Source organism: Ambystoma mexicanum, chromosome 5p (genome assembly GCF_040938575.1).
Source record: "Ambystoma mexicanum isolate Mex_15411 chromosome 5p, UKY_AmexF1_1, whole genome shotgun sequence".
Classification (NCBI taxonomy): Eukaryota; Metazoa; Chordata; class Amphibia; order Caudata; family Ambystomatidae; genus Ambystoma; species Ambystoma mexicanum.
The window spans coordinates 251,542,085-251,562,712 of NC_090930.1; the positions used below are offsets into that span (position 1 = coordinate 251,542,085).

The 20,628-nt window shown below is 43.9% G+C and overlaps 1 protein-coding gene across 2 annotated transcripts in view; it reads left to right on the plus strand.

Moving 5' to 3' along the window:
- THOC2 (THO complex subunit 2) overlaps window positions 1-20,628 on the plus strand; it is a 2,257,836-nt gene that overhangs the window by 1,357,285 nt on the left and 879,923 nt on the right. For both annotated transcript variants that reach the window (XM_069612670.1, XM_069612671.1), the window contains exon 22: window positions 6,094-6,258. In XM_069612670.1, coding sequence (XP_069468771.1) covers window positions 6,094-6,258 — 165 coding nt within the window. The remainder of the gene's footprint in view (window positions 1-6,093; window positions 6,259-20,628) is intronic.

The window sequence follows — 20,628 nt, forward strand, 5'->3', positions numbered from 1 at the left end:
TATCCTCTGAGATGTACCCACTCAGCAGTACTTCCCCACATCACCAAGCTGCACTTCAGCAGAACCAGCAAAATGGCTGCGCCTGTGAGCACTATTGCCTCACACCAAAACTGCGTTTTACAACTACAAAAAGATGGCTGCACCACCTTGCCAAGCACATATTGGGCAGGATGGAACAAGGGGGCACACTGAAAAAGTCTGCCAATGTGTTGCTTACATGTACAAAATAAGAGTGAAAAAGCAGCACTGCTTTGCTGCAACGCCAAAGTTCCCATAGAAAAAGGGGAAAGTTCACATTCCTCAGCTGCTCTGATGCTATTTTCATCTGTTTCATCAAACTACTTTTATCAACAAGACTGTCATCGCCAGCCATATTCACGTTGTGCTCTGCCAGAAAAGAACATTATTCCTGAAGGCCAGGCTGTGCCATCCAAATCTGAGAAAATCAACAAAAGCTTTACTTCAGCTGCACGGAAAAACGCTTAAACTTTTGCTACAAAATGTCAAAAATCACAGCTTGAAAATAAATGTTAGCTTTTTGGGCACATGCCATTTTCATGGAGACCTTTTGCCTTGTACAGACAGTTTTGTAATAGAAGCTGCCTACAGCTACAGAACAGTATTGGGAAGTCAGATGGAAAAACTGAATTTGAAAGGAAAATGCTAGCAGCTGTCCACATGTGTCAAAAAATGGGCTTTTGCAAACCAAAGAAGAAAATGCCTGTTTTAAAAGTACTGAATGTTCAAAAAAAGTATCCCTGCCTAGCAATGTCCAAGGGGATTGTGCTGTGAAATACATGTATGAGATGGTTTTATTCAGCAGGTTTTCTTTTAATTCAGAGCAAAAAATTAAAATAAACTACATTGGCAACCTGGGAGAAAACAGCCCAATACAGGTTTCTGCTTGGGGGGGAATGCTAGCAACAGAAGGCCATTCCCAGTAGATTCTAACACACAAGTGATAATTGCTACCTTTCCAGACTTTGGTCTGTGCTCCAGTCTCTTACAATGGAACTTCTGGGACACCAACCTGTGAAGTCATAAACCTTCAATTAAACTGGGAAACCCCCCTCCACAATGGGCTGTAGCTGAAGAGGAAAAAATGGTTCCAGTGAAGGACAAAGGATGCCCACTATGTTTCAAAGACCATTTCTTAAATTAAACTTGTAAGACTTTTATCTTTCAACAGGACTTTGCAAAAATGTAAAAGTTATACAGTTTAAACATGATTTTTGTGGCTTTCAAATAAGATATCTTGGCTGGCAATAGCATGGATGGGACACGAACGCCAGAAGAATGTGAATCATGGGGGAAGGACATATGATGGAATGTTAAGAATGAACAGAAATAGGCCCCCATGATAGTATGTGTACACACCTAAAGTTATAGAATTTTAGGCCGAATGTTTCACATTAAAAATGACCAAAGATTATTAGAAGGGCGAAACAATGTTTTACAGACTGCAGAGTTGGACTGGCATGTTCTGCATAAAATATGTAACCTGCTTATGTAATTTGTGAAGATGCCCCAACTATAAAAATGTGCCATTTATGGCAAAACTGGATTTTGGCAAAAAGGATTGTGGCATGGCTTTTTACCTCATAAAATACAACCTCATAAACTGGGACTCCTCCTCGAGGAGGCGATTAACTTAGGCTGTTATATCCGCTTCTTGGGGGTAGGCCTAGCTCACTTCTGCCCACCTATAATTCTGTGATGTCACCATGCTCTCTATAAGGGGTGGTTGACAGAACTCTAGACACTCTTCCTGAATTTCCTGTGCCGGCGTTCCTGATCGTCGACATTCATCTTGCCAGACTCCAGATCCCATTGAAAAGCCAGAGCATAGCTGATCCTATCCCAGAAAGGCCAACACATTGCTGACAATCCCAGCAAGGCCTTAATCCTGAAACCCTTCTAAAAATCCCAATACCCAAAGGGAGAAGCTGTGGTATTTTTTTTGGGAAGCATCCTGAAACCAGTCTGGCTTTTGCACACTAGCTGCATGCCCGCTGCCACCCTGCCATCCAGTGACCCGAATTGCCCGGCTGTACTTGCCATCTGGTGACCAGAATTGTCCAGCTGTTTGCTGTAAGGCGTGCCCGCCGTGTGGTGACCAGACACATTTGGCTGTTCCAAAATTCCAAACCCAAGCGTGGAATGGGAGTATCTCCTCATCCCAGAGAAACAGTCTCCCCATCCTGACCCTTTTGTCTTTATTCCACACACTAAGCAATCCTATCCATACCCTGGTAACTTGTTAAAACTGTTAGAATTATCCGTGCACCCTGCCCTTGACTTTTTAAATGCGAGCCCCATCTCTCTTTTCATTTCTGTCTGGTGTAAATCATAAGCCCTTAGTCATATTTTGAGTAATCAAACTAATTTCCAGTTAAAGTTGAGCGCTGGGGTGACAAGGTTGACTTCACGAATCAACCTTGGAGATTACTGTGTCCCTCTTTAACACTATAGTCTAGATAATTTAGTTTAAGTCCAATTTGCCTTTCTTTCCAAACTGATTTTCTTATTTTTAACTGCTCTATTTTCCTAAAACTGAACCCATTCCACCCGGAAAATCTCATCCAAATAGTCAGCTGCTACCATCCTTTCACTCTGATATTGTCCCTGTGATTTACATCTGTTCCCCAGCCCAAAAACTACATTCGAATTCAGTGTTTTTCACCTTTTGCATTTAAAACTGCTTCTGTGTAAAAATGCAACTTTTTCAACGTGTGATTTGACTGCACTGGGTTTTCAATTTCAAATCTGTTTTGTGAACTGTATGCTTTTGTGATACCTTACCTTATGGTTGCTAGTGCTATTACATCCCTCATACTGTGATGAAACATATGCACAGCATTATTTGAAATCACCTATAATCATTTATCAAAATCGAAGTGTCATTTTAGACCTTTGCAAGGGGTTTAAAATGCATTTTCCCCTCTTATTTTGTGAGGGATTTTGATTCCGTTTGCTGCCTCTTCTCCCTGCCTCTTCTCCCTGACTACCTGCTGCTTCTTTCTATCCACTCAGAATTAGATTTGTGGGCTGAGGGAACATTGCAAGGGAAACCTTAACTTGGGTGCTATCCATCCTAATTCAAAAAGTGCTCCTATTCAAATGTGCTTTGGATATGTTCATGTAGCAGGTTAACCAAGTGCATTGCTTCAATTCCCATTGTAATTATCACCCCATTGGTGATTGCTGCCCAATATTAAAATGTGTGAATTCTAAAAATATATATTGTAGTTTCACCAACCAGCCTGGTTCATGGTCCATTGTGACCTGGGGTATTTGTTGAAGGGGGTGTGAGACGGGTCGGGTATCGGCACAATTTGAATTAATTGAAATTAAAGAAAAAGCATTCCTATTGAGCGCCACATCAAAGGCTAATACCAAGTGTCCGGATGTCAAGACTTGATTGTAGCGTGGAGTAAATGGACCTCTGTCCCTAAGCAACAAACAGCGAAAATAGAAGCTACTCGCTGTTTGAGGATTAGAGCCACAGGTGGTGGAAAGAACAGGAACACCGAGTCCTCCGAGTGGATGCTGTAAACGAATGGGCAGGTTAAGTAAACAGGTCAAGAATATATCCTGCAGTATCAATGATATGGACGACACAAGCACCTACCAGATGATGGAGCAGAGGGAGAATGTGATGGAGGGTCGGGGTATCAGTATGTAGTCCTGTTCCTAATGATGCTGGGAAAGGGGCAACAAGGTATAAGGAGGAATCAGTTAGCCCACCAGCAGCCCCTGAATGCAGAAAGGGCAGAGTTAATGAACCAGAGCTACTTGCATCACGTAGCTCTGGAAGCCAGAGTGCCAAATCTGAAGGAGATCGGAGTTGCCAACGGAAAACAAAAAAACAGTCTGTATTGCTATCTGTGGTCAAGCCGTAAAAGGTACTGGATATGAGGTTGCAGAAGGATTACGCAAAGAAGTCCAAAAACACGGTCCGTGGTTGAAGAAAGCCAGAAATCACAATCCAAAAGTTCAAGAACGCCAAACGCTGAGTAGAACAGCCGAGAAGCGATGCTCGCCGTGAGGGCAGCTGTTTTATTTCCTGGTTGAGAGATCACGTGGTTCCAGCACATGCATCACGTGATGAGAAGGCATAGCAGGAAGAAGCCATGTCACGTGATCGGTTCCCGTGTCAGACGTTCGTTCTGTGTTTCGCAATGGCGGGTCTCCACCCGCTTATCAAAGAAATGCATTGCTGCCATGGAAGCCGCCAGGCATGAAGGAACGGTGCCCGGGAACTCTGCAGCCTGCCTCTGGGTTTCCGATGCTGCAGGTGGGCAACGTGACAGCTGCATGGGCGTGCTGTCTGATGTGTTGTGTGGTGGCAAAGCCTGGGGCACAGCTGGCATGGGAAGGGTCTGCACATGAGGGTTGGGATGCAGGATGCATGACACCGGGTCCAGTGTGTGAGGCCTGATTGGTATCCTTAACAATATGCAGTTAAGTGTAACGATATTCCACAATTCCCTTTATCTTTTCATGATGAAAGCCCAGAGTGTCTTGAAGAGACCTGCAGATGACATATTCACAATTCATTAGTTTAACTCAATAAGGAATATCCCTACTACTATTGTAAGAACATGAGAACACCATAATACCTTGTCATGAGCGCTTTGTCTCATTCCTCTCTTCTAATTTTTAGATAATGGGCCAACCTATTTAGAAGAATATATAGTTTGGATCCCGTTAATGTTGGGTAGATTTCTAAGCAGCAGTATAACACCCTCACAACAGCCATAGTTGCCTGTGCAGAGATATGTCTGTATCCACAAGTCACTCATGTATGGGTAATTCTGTATGAGGTTTCATCTGCACTGTTCACCCCAACTCTACATTCTCATCTGTTTGGGGAAAAAAACATAAATGTATCTTACCACCCCACTTCTCAATCACAACCCGTTCACATGTTCTTTTAAATGTTCCCATCAACATGGCCGCAGTAGTTTTGAACCTCACAATGTGGTCTAGTTGTTGGAACCCACCGGGACATTTATAAATGAACAAACTGCTGGGGTGCTGTGGCTAAATCAGAGCTTACAGGACAGCCGCGAGAGAGCGAAGGAGCCAGTGGGTAATACACAGTAAGAGCAGACAGGATTTAAAGCCATTTTTTTGTCATAAGGGACTGATTGCCAGAGTTGAAAAGGTATACATCTATGATGATTGCCTGAATTGAAGCCACAGGAAGGGAAATCAGTTAACGTTTCCAATGAAGACTTTCTTTTTAATAAATGCTTGTAAACCGGTTGCGACTGAGAAGTGTGGAGGTAAGATACATTTTATTTTTTCTGAACTGATGAGAATATGGAGGTGGGGTGAACAGTGCAGATGAAACCTTGTACACAATAACCATATATGAATGGCCTCTGATTACAGAAATTTCACTGCACAGTTAACTATGGCTTTTAGGAGAGATGCAGTTGTGGGGGTGTTAAACTGCTTCTTTGACATCCCCCTAACATTAATGGGATCCAAACTGTATGTTTTGAATATGTTGGCCCATGTATCTAAAAATGAGTAGAGATGGGACTGTTTCAAAGCGCTCATGACAAGGTATTTATTATCATGTGTTCATGTTCTTAGAATAGTAGTAGGGAGACTTCTAATTGAGGTTAGATTAATAAATTGTGAATGTCATCTGCAGGTCTCTTCAAGACGCTCTGGGCTTTCATCATGAAACGATGAGGGATTTGTGGAATGTCATTAGTTTTATCTGCCTATCAGAGGGCTCAATTGTTTTTGACAAACCCTTGTTATACAGTTAGTTTATGCTCCTGATGAATGTTCAATATTAATCATGCTACGGAACAGAAACTTGTAGAGAGATGTTTAAGATGTATATTAAATGTCATGAATAAAGTAGCATACTAAAGGAAATTAATTTGCTCATTAGCATAAATGTGATGGTTTAAATGTGGTAAATCACGTGATTTCACAAAAAGTCACCATATATACATGTATAACACCGTGATTGTTTTCTTGTCTGTGTAATGTCATATTCAGTAACTACTGTGGAAATATGTTGTTTAAACTAGAGAATAATCTATTGTTTACTCTTGATCTCTTTAGTGTCATGATACCCTGGTGCAATTTGGTGGTTTTTTAGCATCTAATCTGAGCACCGAAGATTACATTAAGCGTGTGCCATCGATTGATGTCCTTTGCAATGATTTCCACACCCCCCATGATGCTGCTTTTTTTCTCTCGAGGCCCATGTATGCACACCATATTTCAGTAAGTGCAACCAGTGTATATCTGTGTTTAAAGTGCCATTAGTGGGCGACTGTAAACTACAATCCTAAATTGTTGATCCTTTGTAATAATTGCATTTCATTTGAGGCACTAATATGATTCGGGGAGGAGAGGGAGGTTGGGGGAGGGGGGGGATGTTGATGGGGGGGATTGCTCAGGGGCAACGTGCTCGCCCTGGAAGCTAAACGACGCAGAGCAACACAGGTTCGATATCATATCCTTGGATATATTAAGTGTATGGATGATTTGTTTGCCAACTGTTAGGCAAGATTGTAGGCAGTACCCTGTGGGAGACTGCACCAGCCTTGTCCTCTCGCCAATAGTTAACCCACCCTTTGGTATTAGCATGTAGTGCTCAAGTTGGTAGTGACTGAGCAGCCAAGCCTATCTCAAGAGGGGTCAATGTGAGCTGTAGGGTTGTAACATAGAGGTTCAGAGTGAAGGGTATTCAAATAAACACTTACTCTCAAGGTTTCTTGATTAAACAAGTATTTATTAATTTAAGTCAGTTGAATAAGCCTTCATTTGAAGGGAGCAGATATGTAACACTTAAAATATACTCAAAGAATACACACTCTGTTTCGGTAAATCAGTAGATACTCATTTGGGATGGCACAATAATGAGGACACTGTGGACATTGATCTATCCCTGGTGCATTTAGAACAATACTGAGTTTGGTGTCAAAAGGAAAAGGTTAGGGAATAAATTCATTTTTAAGAAAACATTCTTAAGCAGGTAAGTACTTTTGAACCCCCCAATGCAATGTAGATTTCCCCTTTCCCAGCTACACAATTTATAGGATGTGACTTTTTGGAGGGACAGTTAAAGCACAAAGTCAGAGGCGAGAAGAGTCTTTCAGGGAGCCAGGACAGCCAATGTCACTTGAGCAAAGTCTTCAGCAAAGTCTAGGGAGGCTGAAGCACTTCTTGAAGGTAAGTAAAAAGTCTTGCACAATGTTTTAGAAATATTTGTGGAAAATGAAATCACTGTTGGGCCAAAAGCTGGGAGGCTGGTGAAGGGCAAAGCTGCAATCAACTCTGCAAAAGGCAACCAAGGCAAGTCTCAACTGAGAACTAGCAAGGCTACACAACAATAGGTAAGTACACCTTAATTCACAGTACCTTAGGTCTGAAGAAATTGGTTCCAGCTGGCTTCTGTCCCTGTTGTAGGTCCTACATATCCTTTTATTCCTGGGCCTCAGTGGCAGGGACAAGAGGGAGGACATCTGGGGACTCCTGCACTAAGGTTCAAAGGTCGGCAATAGCAATAGGCAAACTTCAGATGAGAGACACGTCGCGGTCTCAGCTTCTCACAAATAGCACCACCGTGGTTCTTGAATACCTTATGGGCTTTCCTCGCATCTGAGGTCCAGCACTCTGTTGAGGTGGCTCAGGCTTGGTTAGTCCTGCTTCATGTGAGTCGGGAGGATCTTCCTGAACCTCGGGTCCGATTTAAAGACGATGTACTCGATTTTGGTGTGCCTCTCCCTGGTAATCGGTTCCTGCAGCTGCAATATAAGTACAGCCAGCTCTGAGAGGATTTCCAGATGAATTCGTCTTGGGGTTGGTTGGTACCACCAATCCAAGGGGAGAAGTAGTCCTTTGCAGGGCTTCTCTAGTCGAGGTGAATTCGGAGCTTCAGCACTTTAGCAGGGCTTCACTGGGCAAGCCAATGGGCCATGGGTGGCTGCCAGCATCTCTTCCAAGTTCTTTTTCTGATTCCTTTGTCCAGTGGTCAACTCTGCCTTTTGTCTAAAAGACCTTGCCTTTTTATACAGGTTTCTCCCATTCATTTGCATCCTAGCTGTCACTCACACAGCAGGGTGGCTGTCCTCCAAGGACAGCCAGAAAGCCAATCACCATTTGGGTGCATTCCTGTAACCAAGGGGTTTAAGCACAGGGAGTTTCGGGCACCTCCCTCACTTCCTGCCCTGCCAGACATGATGGAGCCAGAAGCGGGCTTCACCAGTGAATCCCGCCAAAGACAAAACAAAGGGATGAAACCTGGATTGGCGCACAGAGTAAATCTCAAGAAGCACCTTTCCAACAAGAAATGGCGAAAAAAGAAGACTGGGTCATTTTTACAAAATGGGCAACCATGGGGTGCTTTACTGCAGCTGCAATTGCAGCCTGCGGTAGAAACACATAATGGTAATAAAAAGTAAACCTCTGTCACCAGCCATTAATTGTAGAAAGGGTAACACAAAAATGTTACATGAGAAACTAGACATAGGGGATACTAAGTAACCCCTCCAGCACCCTATTGCAAGATGTGTGTTCAGGGTCTAGAAAGTTACAAATGGTAAGTAAAGTCAATTTCACTTCACTGCTCTTGGAAACAGTAGTTTAACCAAGAGAAGGTTTTTAAACCTTTAGGAAATCTTAGACTTCCCTATGCCACTGCACCGAAAGTGCTGTGTGACACAATGTAAAAAGATGGTGCCTATGGCGTTTTTCAGACTCCAAACACAGAAAACGCATAGAATTAATAGTACAAACTCCCAAAGTTCAGCCAAAGAGTTGGGTGTCTCGAAGGTGGGAGGAATTAAACACTAAAATGAAAATTCTCCCTAACACCAACGCAACTTCTCCAGGTCAAATGATTTGTGTGCAGGGGTATCCACCCATGATAACAAATAATTCTTCAGCTTAAACACTGGATTCTATCCTGCAAAAGCTGATGGAAGCATGGAGGATGCTGGTTACTCTGCTGGAATGTTTTTTGCTGCCATCCTGGCCTCATGTAGTCAAAATGGACAATCCTATTTTTTAAAATTGTATTCTTTAAGTGCACAGGCATCGTGGCGCTGTTACAATTTAGTGCTTACTTAGTTACAGTCAGATAAATATTATGGGCAGATAGAACAACAAGTAGTTACAGTGACATACAAGAAATGATACATGGTGTATGGTTTACTGGTTCCAAGGTTACAGGTGAAACATGGTCAACCATACGATGGAAGTTACAAAATGTCGGATTGGTACTAGCATTATCAGGGTAGTATGGGAGACACCGTTGGACTGTGTGGCCTACTGGATCCACGGCTAGTGGAAGTTTAGCAATTCAATACAATGCAGTTAACAAGCTAAAAGCTGGGCATCGTTAGGACTGAGGTGGTAGGGGAAACAAGTGGCGCTGGTAGGGATGAGGGGACGCAAGTCATTTAGATGAACAGGTTGGTCTTAAGTCATTTCCGAAATACAGAGTATGAGGTTTCACTTCTAAGATACGTGGGTAAAGCATTCCAGTTTTTTGGTGCAAGATATTGGAAGCTGGAGCCTCCGGCTTTGGCTCTTTTGAAGAAGGGGACGTGTATTTGGTTGGCATGGTGGGTTATTTTCGGTCTACTTTTTCTGATGGGTAAGGAGAAGCTGTGTGTGAAAGGCACTTATGTATAATGGCCAAGGTTTTGAAAAGAATTCACTCTTTTAACTGGGAGCCAGTGAGCATCCCTTCTTGCCTGTGTGACATGCTGTCTTTTTGGGATGCTAAGTGCAGCTCTCGGGGCATTATTTTGTATGACTTGTAGTTGGTTGAGGTTTTTGGCAGAGGTGCCCATGAACAGAACGTTACAATAGTCCAGTTTAGCACCAATAGTGGCCCTGGCTATTGTAAGGTAGTTTTTAGTTGAAAGGTAAGGTTATACCGCATTGATTATTTTAGTGGTGCATGCAGCAGAGGAAGCGATAGCACTAACATGGCGAGACATGGATAGCGAGGAATCAATGTAGACCTACAGTGTTTTCACTGACGGTGCTACAGTGATGGTGAATGTCCTCTATTGGGAGTTGAGCTTGTTGAGGGTAGTTTTAGTACCTACCAGGACGATCTCTGTTTTATCTCCGTTGAGACACAGTCCATTAGCCACCATCCAGCTCTTAAACGGCTGCGTAAGCGTTGGCCAGTGTGCTCATAAGATCCAGTGAGAGGGAGTAAGACTTGAGTGTCATCAGCATAGTTTATGTAAGCTATGCTACTATCATCCAGGTCATTGAAGAGAGGGAGGGTAAATAAGTTGTAGAGTGTAGGTGCCATTCATGAGCCCTGAGGGACACCACACTGGATAGTGGTCGTGGCGGCGCAGGCCTGCTCCACAAACACAAGTCTACCTTTCAGGAAAGAGGAGATCCAAGCTGTGGCTTCTGGGAAGAAGTAAGCTGCATCCTTAAGTTGTCTGCAAAGGGTATCGTGGTCAACAAGATCAAATGCAGCCGAGGACCAGGAGGAGGAGGACCACGACCAGGAGGAGGAGGGCCAGGAGGAGGAGGAGGAGGAGGAGGAGGAGGAGGAGGAGGAGGAGCCGGAGGAGGACCACCAGTTTGCCTTTGTCCATAATGTCACAGAGTTGGTTTTTTAAGTCAAATAGAGCAGACTCTGTACCATGTTCTGGGCGAAAACCTGATTTCCACTTTCGCCGATTTGTATTAGCCTCTAAAAACAGCAGTTTTTGGACATAGGCAACTTTATCCAGCGTTTTTAAGAGGAATGGAACCGTGGTTATGGGTCCTATATTCATTTGGGTTATCGGGGTCCAGGGATGTTTTTTTTTTTTTAGTAATGGGCGGACCCAAGCCTCTTTTTGGCAAGAAGGGACGGTGTTGGAGTTGAAGGGGGCATTGATAAATACTGTCAGGAAAGGGTCTAGATTATCCAAGCAATTATTGGTAAAATTAGCTGGGCAGCACTCTCCCTTGCAATTGGAAGGTTTGATTTGTATTTATTTATTTGTAAAGCGCTGCCCTTGGGCACCTGGGTGCTGGGCTTACATTTTACACAGGCAGAAGTATAAGATTACTGGTTCCAAGGTTCATAGGATTTGAGGAATGATGGCTAGTACTTCCTTCTCTGTTCTTTCTTTGAAGGAGAAGAGTGTTTAATCATTGTTTTCTACAAATCCAAAATAAGCACCCTTCACCCAGACTACTAGTCAATCAACATTGACGGCACGCTGATTCCAGTCCATAAACCAGTAAAAACATTAGGAGTATACCTATGACAACCTTACCATCGTCAAACACATTTCGGCAATTACGTCCTCCACATCTTATACATCTAACTTAATTGTATTAAGCCGCCAATTCCTCACACCGACTAACTGTATTACATTGGCTAGAGCTTTGATCTTATCAAAACTAGATTATTGCAACGCCTTACTACTAGGAACTTCCAACACAAATCTCAGCAAACTGCAACTAATGCAGAATAAAGCATTACGGGCAGCTCTAGGAATATGAAAATCCGACCATATTTCTGACATTAGGAGGGAGACTCACAGGCTTTCCACTAAGGCCAGAATTATTTTTAAAACGTTATGTATCGTATATAAATGCCGCTCTAACAAAGCCCCCATTTACCTGTACAATGCCATTAAGAATAAAACACCCAGTAGGACCCTCGGATCCAATAACAACTCTCTCCTTGAGACCCCGCGGTTCAAATGTTCCAGAGTAGGAGGTAGCAGTTTCAAAGTTCTTGCCCCTAAACATTGGAACTACCTTCCTATCAATATCAAAAACGAGGAATCCTTCCCAAGCTTCAAACATCCTTAAAAACCTGGTTATTCAAATAACACTAGCCAACACTGATGGTGAACTGAGTGGTTCCAGTACATAATTCTGTGTGTCGCGTGTTTCATCCTTTGTATATTAAGTCTAGGCCTTATGAACTATAGTTTAACTTCCAGTATCTGCTAATATGTAAGCAACCATGATCAACTTATTGTTTAAGATGTCTGTAACTATGCCGTGATACCTCAGGGTCTGGGGGTGTAATAAATGCAATAAATAAAATAAATTGGTATCTGTACTGGTAGTGGGCAGATAGTTATTTGGCCAGGCCTCGTAATGGGCTTTGATCTTTTCCTGAAAACGCTCAATTTTATTAATCATGGCTGTTTGGATATTATTACACCAGGAATCATCTTTAACGATGTCCTGGTTGTTGGTAACTAGAGTGGCCAGTTATTTGAAGATGGCAAGGGGAAACCTTCTAGCAGATTCCTCCCAATGAACCTTTGGACACAGCCTGTTAAACAGGTGCCACAGCTTTCTGATGCTCCCCTGATACCTTTTGGTCTGGGATCTTTTTATCCATGTCATTGCATGCTGCACACTCTAAGTGCTGGCTCATTGCGGGACATCCTGCCAGGCACCCCTACAAGCTGCTCCTCATCATGTGACAGATTCTTTGTCTTAACTGATTCCTTTTTCTAGGCCACATTTGCATGTGGCATGCCTTAAAGGCTCTCCACTGGACTGCATCACTGCTTCTTCAGCATGGGGTCTTGCATGACTTCACATGCTCATGAATTTCCCTGTTGTCAGGCTGGGAATCCTTGGTGAAAAGAAAGCAGTTTCCCTTTAGACTGAAAACTGCTAGTCTCCTCTATAACCAACCTTCATTATGTTCCCGTTCTGTCTTATCCCAAACCACACACCCTGTTCTGGGAACCATTACTTCGGTTATAAAAATGGATTTTCTAAACTAGTTTGCCCCCGCCGCCACCACCCCATCCCATGCCCTTTTCTGTTTTTGCCCTTGCTACCACCATTATCACCCGGCACGAACCATGCCCCCGACACAAGCCCCAATGTCACCACTTATGCCAACACTTATGACACTAAACATCCCACCACTACACATACACTGGAACGCTCCCAGAGACACCACAACTATGCAGAAAACCACGCTCTTCCTCATTTAGGGTGAGGCAAGACACCTTTGCTTAAGATCACAAACCCTGTATCGTGCCAACTGCCTCACACATGAACATATATCACCTAAGCAGTCACCGCCTGTAGCGCACCTCCATCAACGCAAACCTAAATTTAACACTAAACAAAATCCAATTCCAAAACCTACCTCCCTGTGACAGCTGACACCCCTAGGCAGTCACCCTCGACCACCTTTCGCGGCACCCTCATAAATGCACGCTCCCTAGGAGCTCATTCCATTGAAATACACTACCTCATTACGGAATCACAGCTTGACCTCTTAGTAATCACTGAATCCTGGCTTCACCAAGCGTCTGGCCCCCTCTTGACGCTTGCTATTCCACCAGACTACACCATCCTTGGAACCAATAGGACCCATTCACATGGAGGTGGTGTTGCCATTATTGCTAAGACCAAACTCCAGCTTAGACCCTGCCCTATTGAAAACAATGCAGGTTATGAAATACTGCTCGCCAAATTTCCTATAAATGAAAAAAAATACTATTAACCTAGTAGTGATCTAAAGATCCCCAAACTCCAATAGCCATCCAGAAATTGACAGCCCTTTACTACTAGCTCCACTCATTAAACCTAATACCAAATGCATCATCCTGGGAGATCTGAACCTAGGTTTCAATGACAGCCGAGACTAAAAAGTTGAAGCACTACATTCCTCCCCGAAGGATATGAGCTTTATCCAACTAGTGAATCGCTCCCTGCTCAAATCAAAGAAAGAACCTTAGATTGGATCCTCTCGCTTAACACAGCTATAACCATTAACTCTCTCCTCTAGCTTTGACCGACCACCACATCAAGTTCACCCTCGGGCCCATTGAACCCCCATTAATCAAACCCCCAATAACCAATTCCTACGAAACTAGAAAACCCTGTAAGCTTACTCCTGAAAATCTAGTGCCAGTGCTCTCCAATGCATTAGAGACCCTATCTATTTCCAGTGACAACCCTTGCCTACTAGCAGACACTTAACCACAACTGCCTCACCTCTGCCATCAATGCTGTAGCTCCTCTTACCACCCAAACTAAACTTTCTGACAAACGATCATGTTTCTGGTTTAATGATAATCTAGTTACTCAGGAGAACCAAACGCGCTCTTGCACATGCCTACAGAATAACCCTACTACAGAGTCTGAAAAAGATTTCCAGGAGGCAAATAAATCCTACAAAACAGCCATTATCACGTTCAAGGCCAATGCCTATAATGCTCGAATCCGCATCGCCGCCTCTGACTCAAAAGAATTATTCTCAATCCTAAAAGAATTGGAAATCCAGCCCCAGTCACAAACGCCACTAACTCAAGTAAAGAATGGTGCACTACTATTCATGACACCCTAGCAGCTAAGATTGAACTACTCAAACAAACTTGCAATCAAAAAGCAACTACAAACGCCCCTCTGTTAATCACCTTTTGACCTCTCATGAGAACGCCAACCCCCTTTTCCATTTCACCCCTGTCTCCCAAGAATTAGTGCTTGATACCATAGCCAAACTAAAAGCTTCAAATTGCAAAGGAGACTCTGTCCCAGCACAAGTAGTCAAATCTTGTGCCCCCACGCTCACTCCTATTATAACCAATTTTGTAAACGCTTCTTTCAATACCAAATTAGTCCGAGCTAGTATTAAAGAAGCATGGGTCTCTCCCCTTCTACACAAACCTACCCTTGAGCCCTCTGTGCCCACTAATTATATGCCAATAACAACAGTCCTGTTTCTTCTTAAAATCCTCGACAAAATAGCCTACAATCAAGTCCAAGCACATCTAGAACAGAACAAGACTCCTTGGAACCAGGCAATCCGGATTCCGTCCTAATCACAGCACAGAAACAGCCCTCCTGGACCTTAAAATCCAGATGGATACCATCAGAGACACAGGGAAACTCTGTATCCTCCTCTTATTACATCTTTCCGCAGCGTTTGATCTGGTGGACCATAACAAACTCTGCTCCACCCTACCCAAAGACTTCAACTTCTCCGCCGACGCTACCACGTGGATCAAATCTTTCTTGTGGAACGAACCTCTAGGGTCTCCATAGGTAAAGAAGCTGCAAACCCTACCCCTTTCCCTATTGGTGTACCTCAAGGCTCTTGCCTATCACCCACACTCCAACGTATAGAATAAGCTTCTCTTCTCACCTCAAGATGATATGGGTGTCATCTACACCAACTTTGCAGATGACACCCAGATCCTCATCCCACTTTCAGGGAATCACACCCTAGATACTTTGACTATCAACAAAATCTATGCCATAATTCAAAATTGGATGGCTTTAAACAGCCTCTGCCTCAATGAGAAGACAGAGGTGCTCATAATGGGACCCCAGTCTAAAATAGCTGCACTTCATCCCCACTACTCCTCCATCAATATTGATGGCACTATGATACCGGTACTGAAACATGTAAAAATCCTAGGCGTTTACTTAGACACTAACCTCACCATGATCAAACACATTAATGATCTCTCATCTTCTACCTCTTATACCGCCCTAAGCCGCCAATTCCTGACCAATTGCATTATTTTGGCCGGGGCTTTGATCTTATCATGACTTGACTACTGCAATGTGTTATTACTTGCAACATCCTGCTCAAACCTCAGTAAACTACAGCTAATACAAAATAAAGCCCCACGAGCTGCCCTTGAAATAAGAAAATCTGACCATATCTCCAAGACCAGAAGAGACCATCACAGGCTGCCTATTAAAGCTAGATTCATTTTTTAAACTCTCTGCATCACCTTTTACATGCCTCCATAAAAATGCTCCCATCTACTTGAACCAAGCCATAGCTAAAAAAGAAACTACTAGATCCAATAACCACACACTCTTGGCAATCCCCCTTTGCAAAAACACCAGAGCAGGTCGCAGTAGCTTCCAATATCTAGCCCCCAAACACTGGAACACCCTCCCTCTCATCAAAAATGAGGAAACCTTCACAAGCTTCAAAAAACTGTTAAAAATGTGGCTTTTCCACCAATTCCAATGACAACCACCACCATATTATCTGGGAATAGGACTGCACTTAGGCGGTACCGCTGCCTATTTTAATAGTTTTGCTTATGTATGTTTTTCCTTTTTATGTATGTTTTTGTATGTTTTCTCTGCCCAACTGTTAACATCAGTGTTGCACCACTGTTGCAATTATCTTGTACTTGTACTGTTGCTATCTCTACTGTAACTGCGCCGGAATGGCCTTTCTAATGAATGTTTCAAATAAGTGGTCTGTAACCTTGCTGTGATATTTAGGGGTCTGGGCATTTAACAAATGCAATAAATAAATGTTCATTGTCCTTTTGGTTCATACTCCCCTGGCCACCAATTAATTCTCGTCCGCCTAAGCTCCATCCTTGGAGGCCATCTTCATATTGTTACTGCACATTTCTAGTGTGAGGCATCTTGGTCAACCTCCACGCAGTGAATCCCGGCAGCGGGACCAGTTGTCAAAGATAGTCTTTCCATCGTTGGATCTTCTGTCTGTGACTTAGACTTGTCCAGGCTTGGGCCTACATCTTGCCTCAACCATGTCCGATGCGGCTAAGAGTCTCTTCAGGGCATCTGATTTCTGTGGCCTGAACTTTTTTTTTTATCAAGGGTCTGCACCTAAAGTGCCCTTCTCTTCATCCGGACCACAACACGGATGAATGCAAGATCTTCCATGGCTTTTCGTCAAAGACCCAGAAGGATTGCTACCGGATGTTAGTGTCTTGGATCGATCAGGAGAAGGCCTCTGACGCAGCCTCTGGGCACAGTCACGCCTCATCCAGGCTCGGCAGGTCCCATGAGCGTACTCCCTCTGACAAGATGTTAAGGTCCTTTGAGGATGCTCCTTCCAAGAGAATCCAAAAAAAGGCAAAACACCATGCTCCATCTGCTCCCTCAAAGGCTGCCGCGGGGTCAAGTTTGGGAAGGGGTCGCTCTCCTGCTTCGTTGACGTTTAGCCTACTGGCTGGTGAGTTACCTCAGTCTGCAAGGAAGTCCCTAAGCCCTTCTAAGATCAAGCCTTTTTCGAAGGACAGACATGCGGTCTTGGGGAGAATTCTCAGAAATGTGCTAATTCCCTCTACCTTAGACATCCCCAGCAACTTTGCTGAATTTTGAGGACTTGTTTTTTTTAACCTGGAGAGAGTGAGACCCTTTTACCCACTCTCTCATGTATTTTAATACACATTTCTTTTAGTTGTGGAGTCTGACAAACTCCATAGGCATCATCATTTACGTTGTCACACAGCACCTTCAGTGCAGTGACACAGGGAAGTCTTCCAGATTTCCCCAAGGTTTAAATACCTTCTATCGGATAAACTACTGTTTCCCAGAGCAGTAAAGTGAAATTGACTTTACTTGCATTTGTAACTTTCTAGACCCAGCACACACTATCTTACAATAGGGTGCTGGAGGAGTTACTTAGTATCCCTTTGTCTAGCTTCTCATTTAACATTTTTATGTTACCCTTTCCTCACTGAATGGCTGGTGGGAGTAGTTTACTTTTTACTACCATTATGGGATTATGGGCCACGGTAAAGCACCCAAGGATGCCATTTTTGTCAAAATGGCCCTGGTCTTTTTTCGCCATTTCTTTGTGTAAAGGTCCTTCTTGAGATATACTCTGCACGCCAAACCAGGTTTGGTCCCTTTGTTAATTTTGCCTTTTGCCCATACCTCAGTTCCTTTTTTCACGCTGCTTGGGAACACTGTTGAGTATTCGATTATTTGAAGTTTTCGTCAGAAATCTTTGTTTTTTTTTCTAATTCCTCGATGCTAGATGTCTGTTGCTTGAGTTTCAGGTTTCAAGCATTGTAACGATTTCTACATCAACATTTCCATCACTTACCCGCATGAGTTAAGCATCTGGTGCCTCGGCACAGGTTACAGGACAGAAGGGTGTACGTTGTGCACCAAAAAGTAGCCAGAAATCTTTGTGCGATCGGGCTGCTAAGCTTGCGCTGTGTCGGCCGCCTTCAAAATCTCTGGCACGTTCGACGGTTCGGTCCTCAGAGGCTGAATCGGAGCAGCATACCCCCCATAAAGAACATTGGCGAAGGAAGTGGTCCCACTCCAGGAGCCATTCATTCGAGTGATGCAGGGACAGAGGGTGAGTCGATTGTTGATTCTAGTTGACTGCAATAGCCTCTTTTGGAAGGCTGAGAGATATTATTTTCTCTGTTTTCGGTAGCGCAGGTTAGCGTGATTGATCAGCCTTAGCCGCTTGTCATATCTCCATACTTAAGGGACCTCCTTATCCAACCTCTTTTGGAAGGTTGAGAAATGTTATTTTCTGTAACGTGGGTTGGCGTGATTAATAAGCTTCAGGAGTTTGTCGGATCTCCTTAGTTAGGGGGACTCCTTGTCCAACTCAAGAAATTGCACCATTCTATTGTGCCCAAAAAACGCTTGTTAAACTTGCTGCTTTCTCCGTGCGCTCTGCCTTTGTTTTGCCTGGCAATGATAAAGCAATGTATCCCGAGCGACCCGCTTGATTTCGGGTTGCGTGAAAACAAAGGCAGAGCACACGGAGAAAGCAGCAAGACAATAAAAATGTATGCAACCTGTAGGTTCCTACGATTCACGAAAGTGTTTGCCTTTCTTGTATGTTAAAAAGGCTGGGTTGTTTCGATGAAAAAAGGTGATTTGTGTACCCGCAATGTGGCGGCCTTTTCCTGACATGGTTTCCAAAGACTGACAAACCCTTCGTGAAAAACAAAGTTTGGGTTCACCTGTTGTATAAACTAAACCAACATAGCCAGAGACATCACAGGCTCCAGGCTAGACTACTGCAACTTCCTCTTCCTGGGAACCCCCACCAAAAACCTGGACAGACTACAAGTCATCCAGAACAACGCACTCCACGCAGCTCAAGGCATCGCGAAAAGAGAGCACATTACTGGCCCCAGTAGAGCAGCCCACTGACTTCCAATAAGAGAGAATCTTATTCAAAACCCTAACACTGACCCACAAGTGCATCTTCCACTCTGCACCCGAATACCTCTCACAAAGGATTCACCCCTGTTCCTCCACAAGGCCAATTGGGACACCCTACCCCAACATGCTCTGTGTGCCGATTGTAAGAAGAATTAGAGCAGGTGGCTCGAGCATCCCCTAACTAGCACCATCACATTGGAATGCCCTACCTCCCTCTATACGAGGCGAGGCCTCCCTCATGACCTTTCGCAAATCCATGGAAACAGTGCTCTCTACCTGAAACATGCCACTATCTACAGCCATAATCTACCTGCTCACCACCTAAATGTGATCCCACATAGATGTTACTCACCTATGTTCATATGTATATTATATGCATCCTTATGTATACTTGCTATATTTGCTCAATGTACAATTCCTTCTCCCCATGTGCCCCCTCTGTCAGAGGCACTCTTGCTCTCGTAGTGTAGCCATGGATTTCTTCCTGGCAATATACCAAACTGGTTGATAGATGTAACAACCAAAGCAGTCAATTGGCGGAAAGATGAAATGCCAAACGAATTCCCGATACAACTGGGAGCAGATGGAAGCAACAGGAAGCGTCCCAGAAACACAGGTGGAGTCCCCCACCAACTGCAAGAAAAGAAATAGTAAGAACAAATGCAATTCTTGGGAGAACTTGATAATAAACCCACAAAACCAAAAACTAACCTGGGGACTGATTGACAAGTCCTTGATATCACGAGACAGATGAAGGAGCCGGGACAGTATCATAGAGGCAATCCTTATAACAAGGTAAATGATCCAGACGAGTACCAAATATGTCCAGAGGTCCAAACACCCTAACCCGACGGCACGCGGATGCCTACACGTACACCAGGCAGTCTCTAGTCCGTGTACCTTAATGACAAAAGTTCCCAGAATCAAGGTAAATCCGAACAAAGAGCAAAATCCTTAATTGAAAGGAAAGTCACTGGAGAAATGATGTGGAAAGACGTCCGTGGTCGTAGAGCAGGTGCGGGCAGCAGGGTACAAAAAGGAGTTATGCAAAGCCAGTCGTAAAGCAGTTTGTGGCTGAAAAACAGGAGCGGGCAGCAAGGTACAGAATGGTGAGACAAAACAGGTCCCGATGTGGTCCGTGGTCGAGTAGCAAGAAAGACGAAAAGGAAGTGGACAAGAAGAGCAGCAAGCCTTTAAACATTCTGGGTCAAAACACTGTAGATCAAAAACGGGAGGCTAGTGACAGGAGCAAGGTAAAAGGATAAAACGGATAGCGTCACCAGAATAAGAGATTTAGAAGTGCCGGCCCTTCGGAGAGGCGGAGCCTAAGGCCAGTCATGTGATGTACGTGAAACATCCATCAGTGTACAAAGCTGGCAAATCAAAAAGTATTTTGCCTGCACGAGAACTGTTTACAGAATGTTTACTTGAAGCTTGTCTTTTCTTGTGTCCCAACACAGTAGAATGCTGCCGATATCTGACGCACTCCCTGTAACTAAGCTCCCCTCAAGTAACAGTGCCTCAATGCCCAAGGGCTGCTGTGCGCTATACAAATGTAATAAAAAATAAAAAACAGCTGTGGATATCTCGCTGGACATCCTTACGACACTACATACCCTGTGCTTGGAAATCCGAACAAGGATGCCTCTTGCGCCGGAGGTTCCACCCGCGGCTCTGAGGCCATCGGTGGAACCACCACCCAAGAGGAGG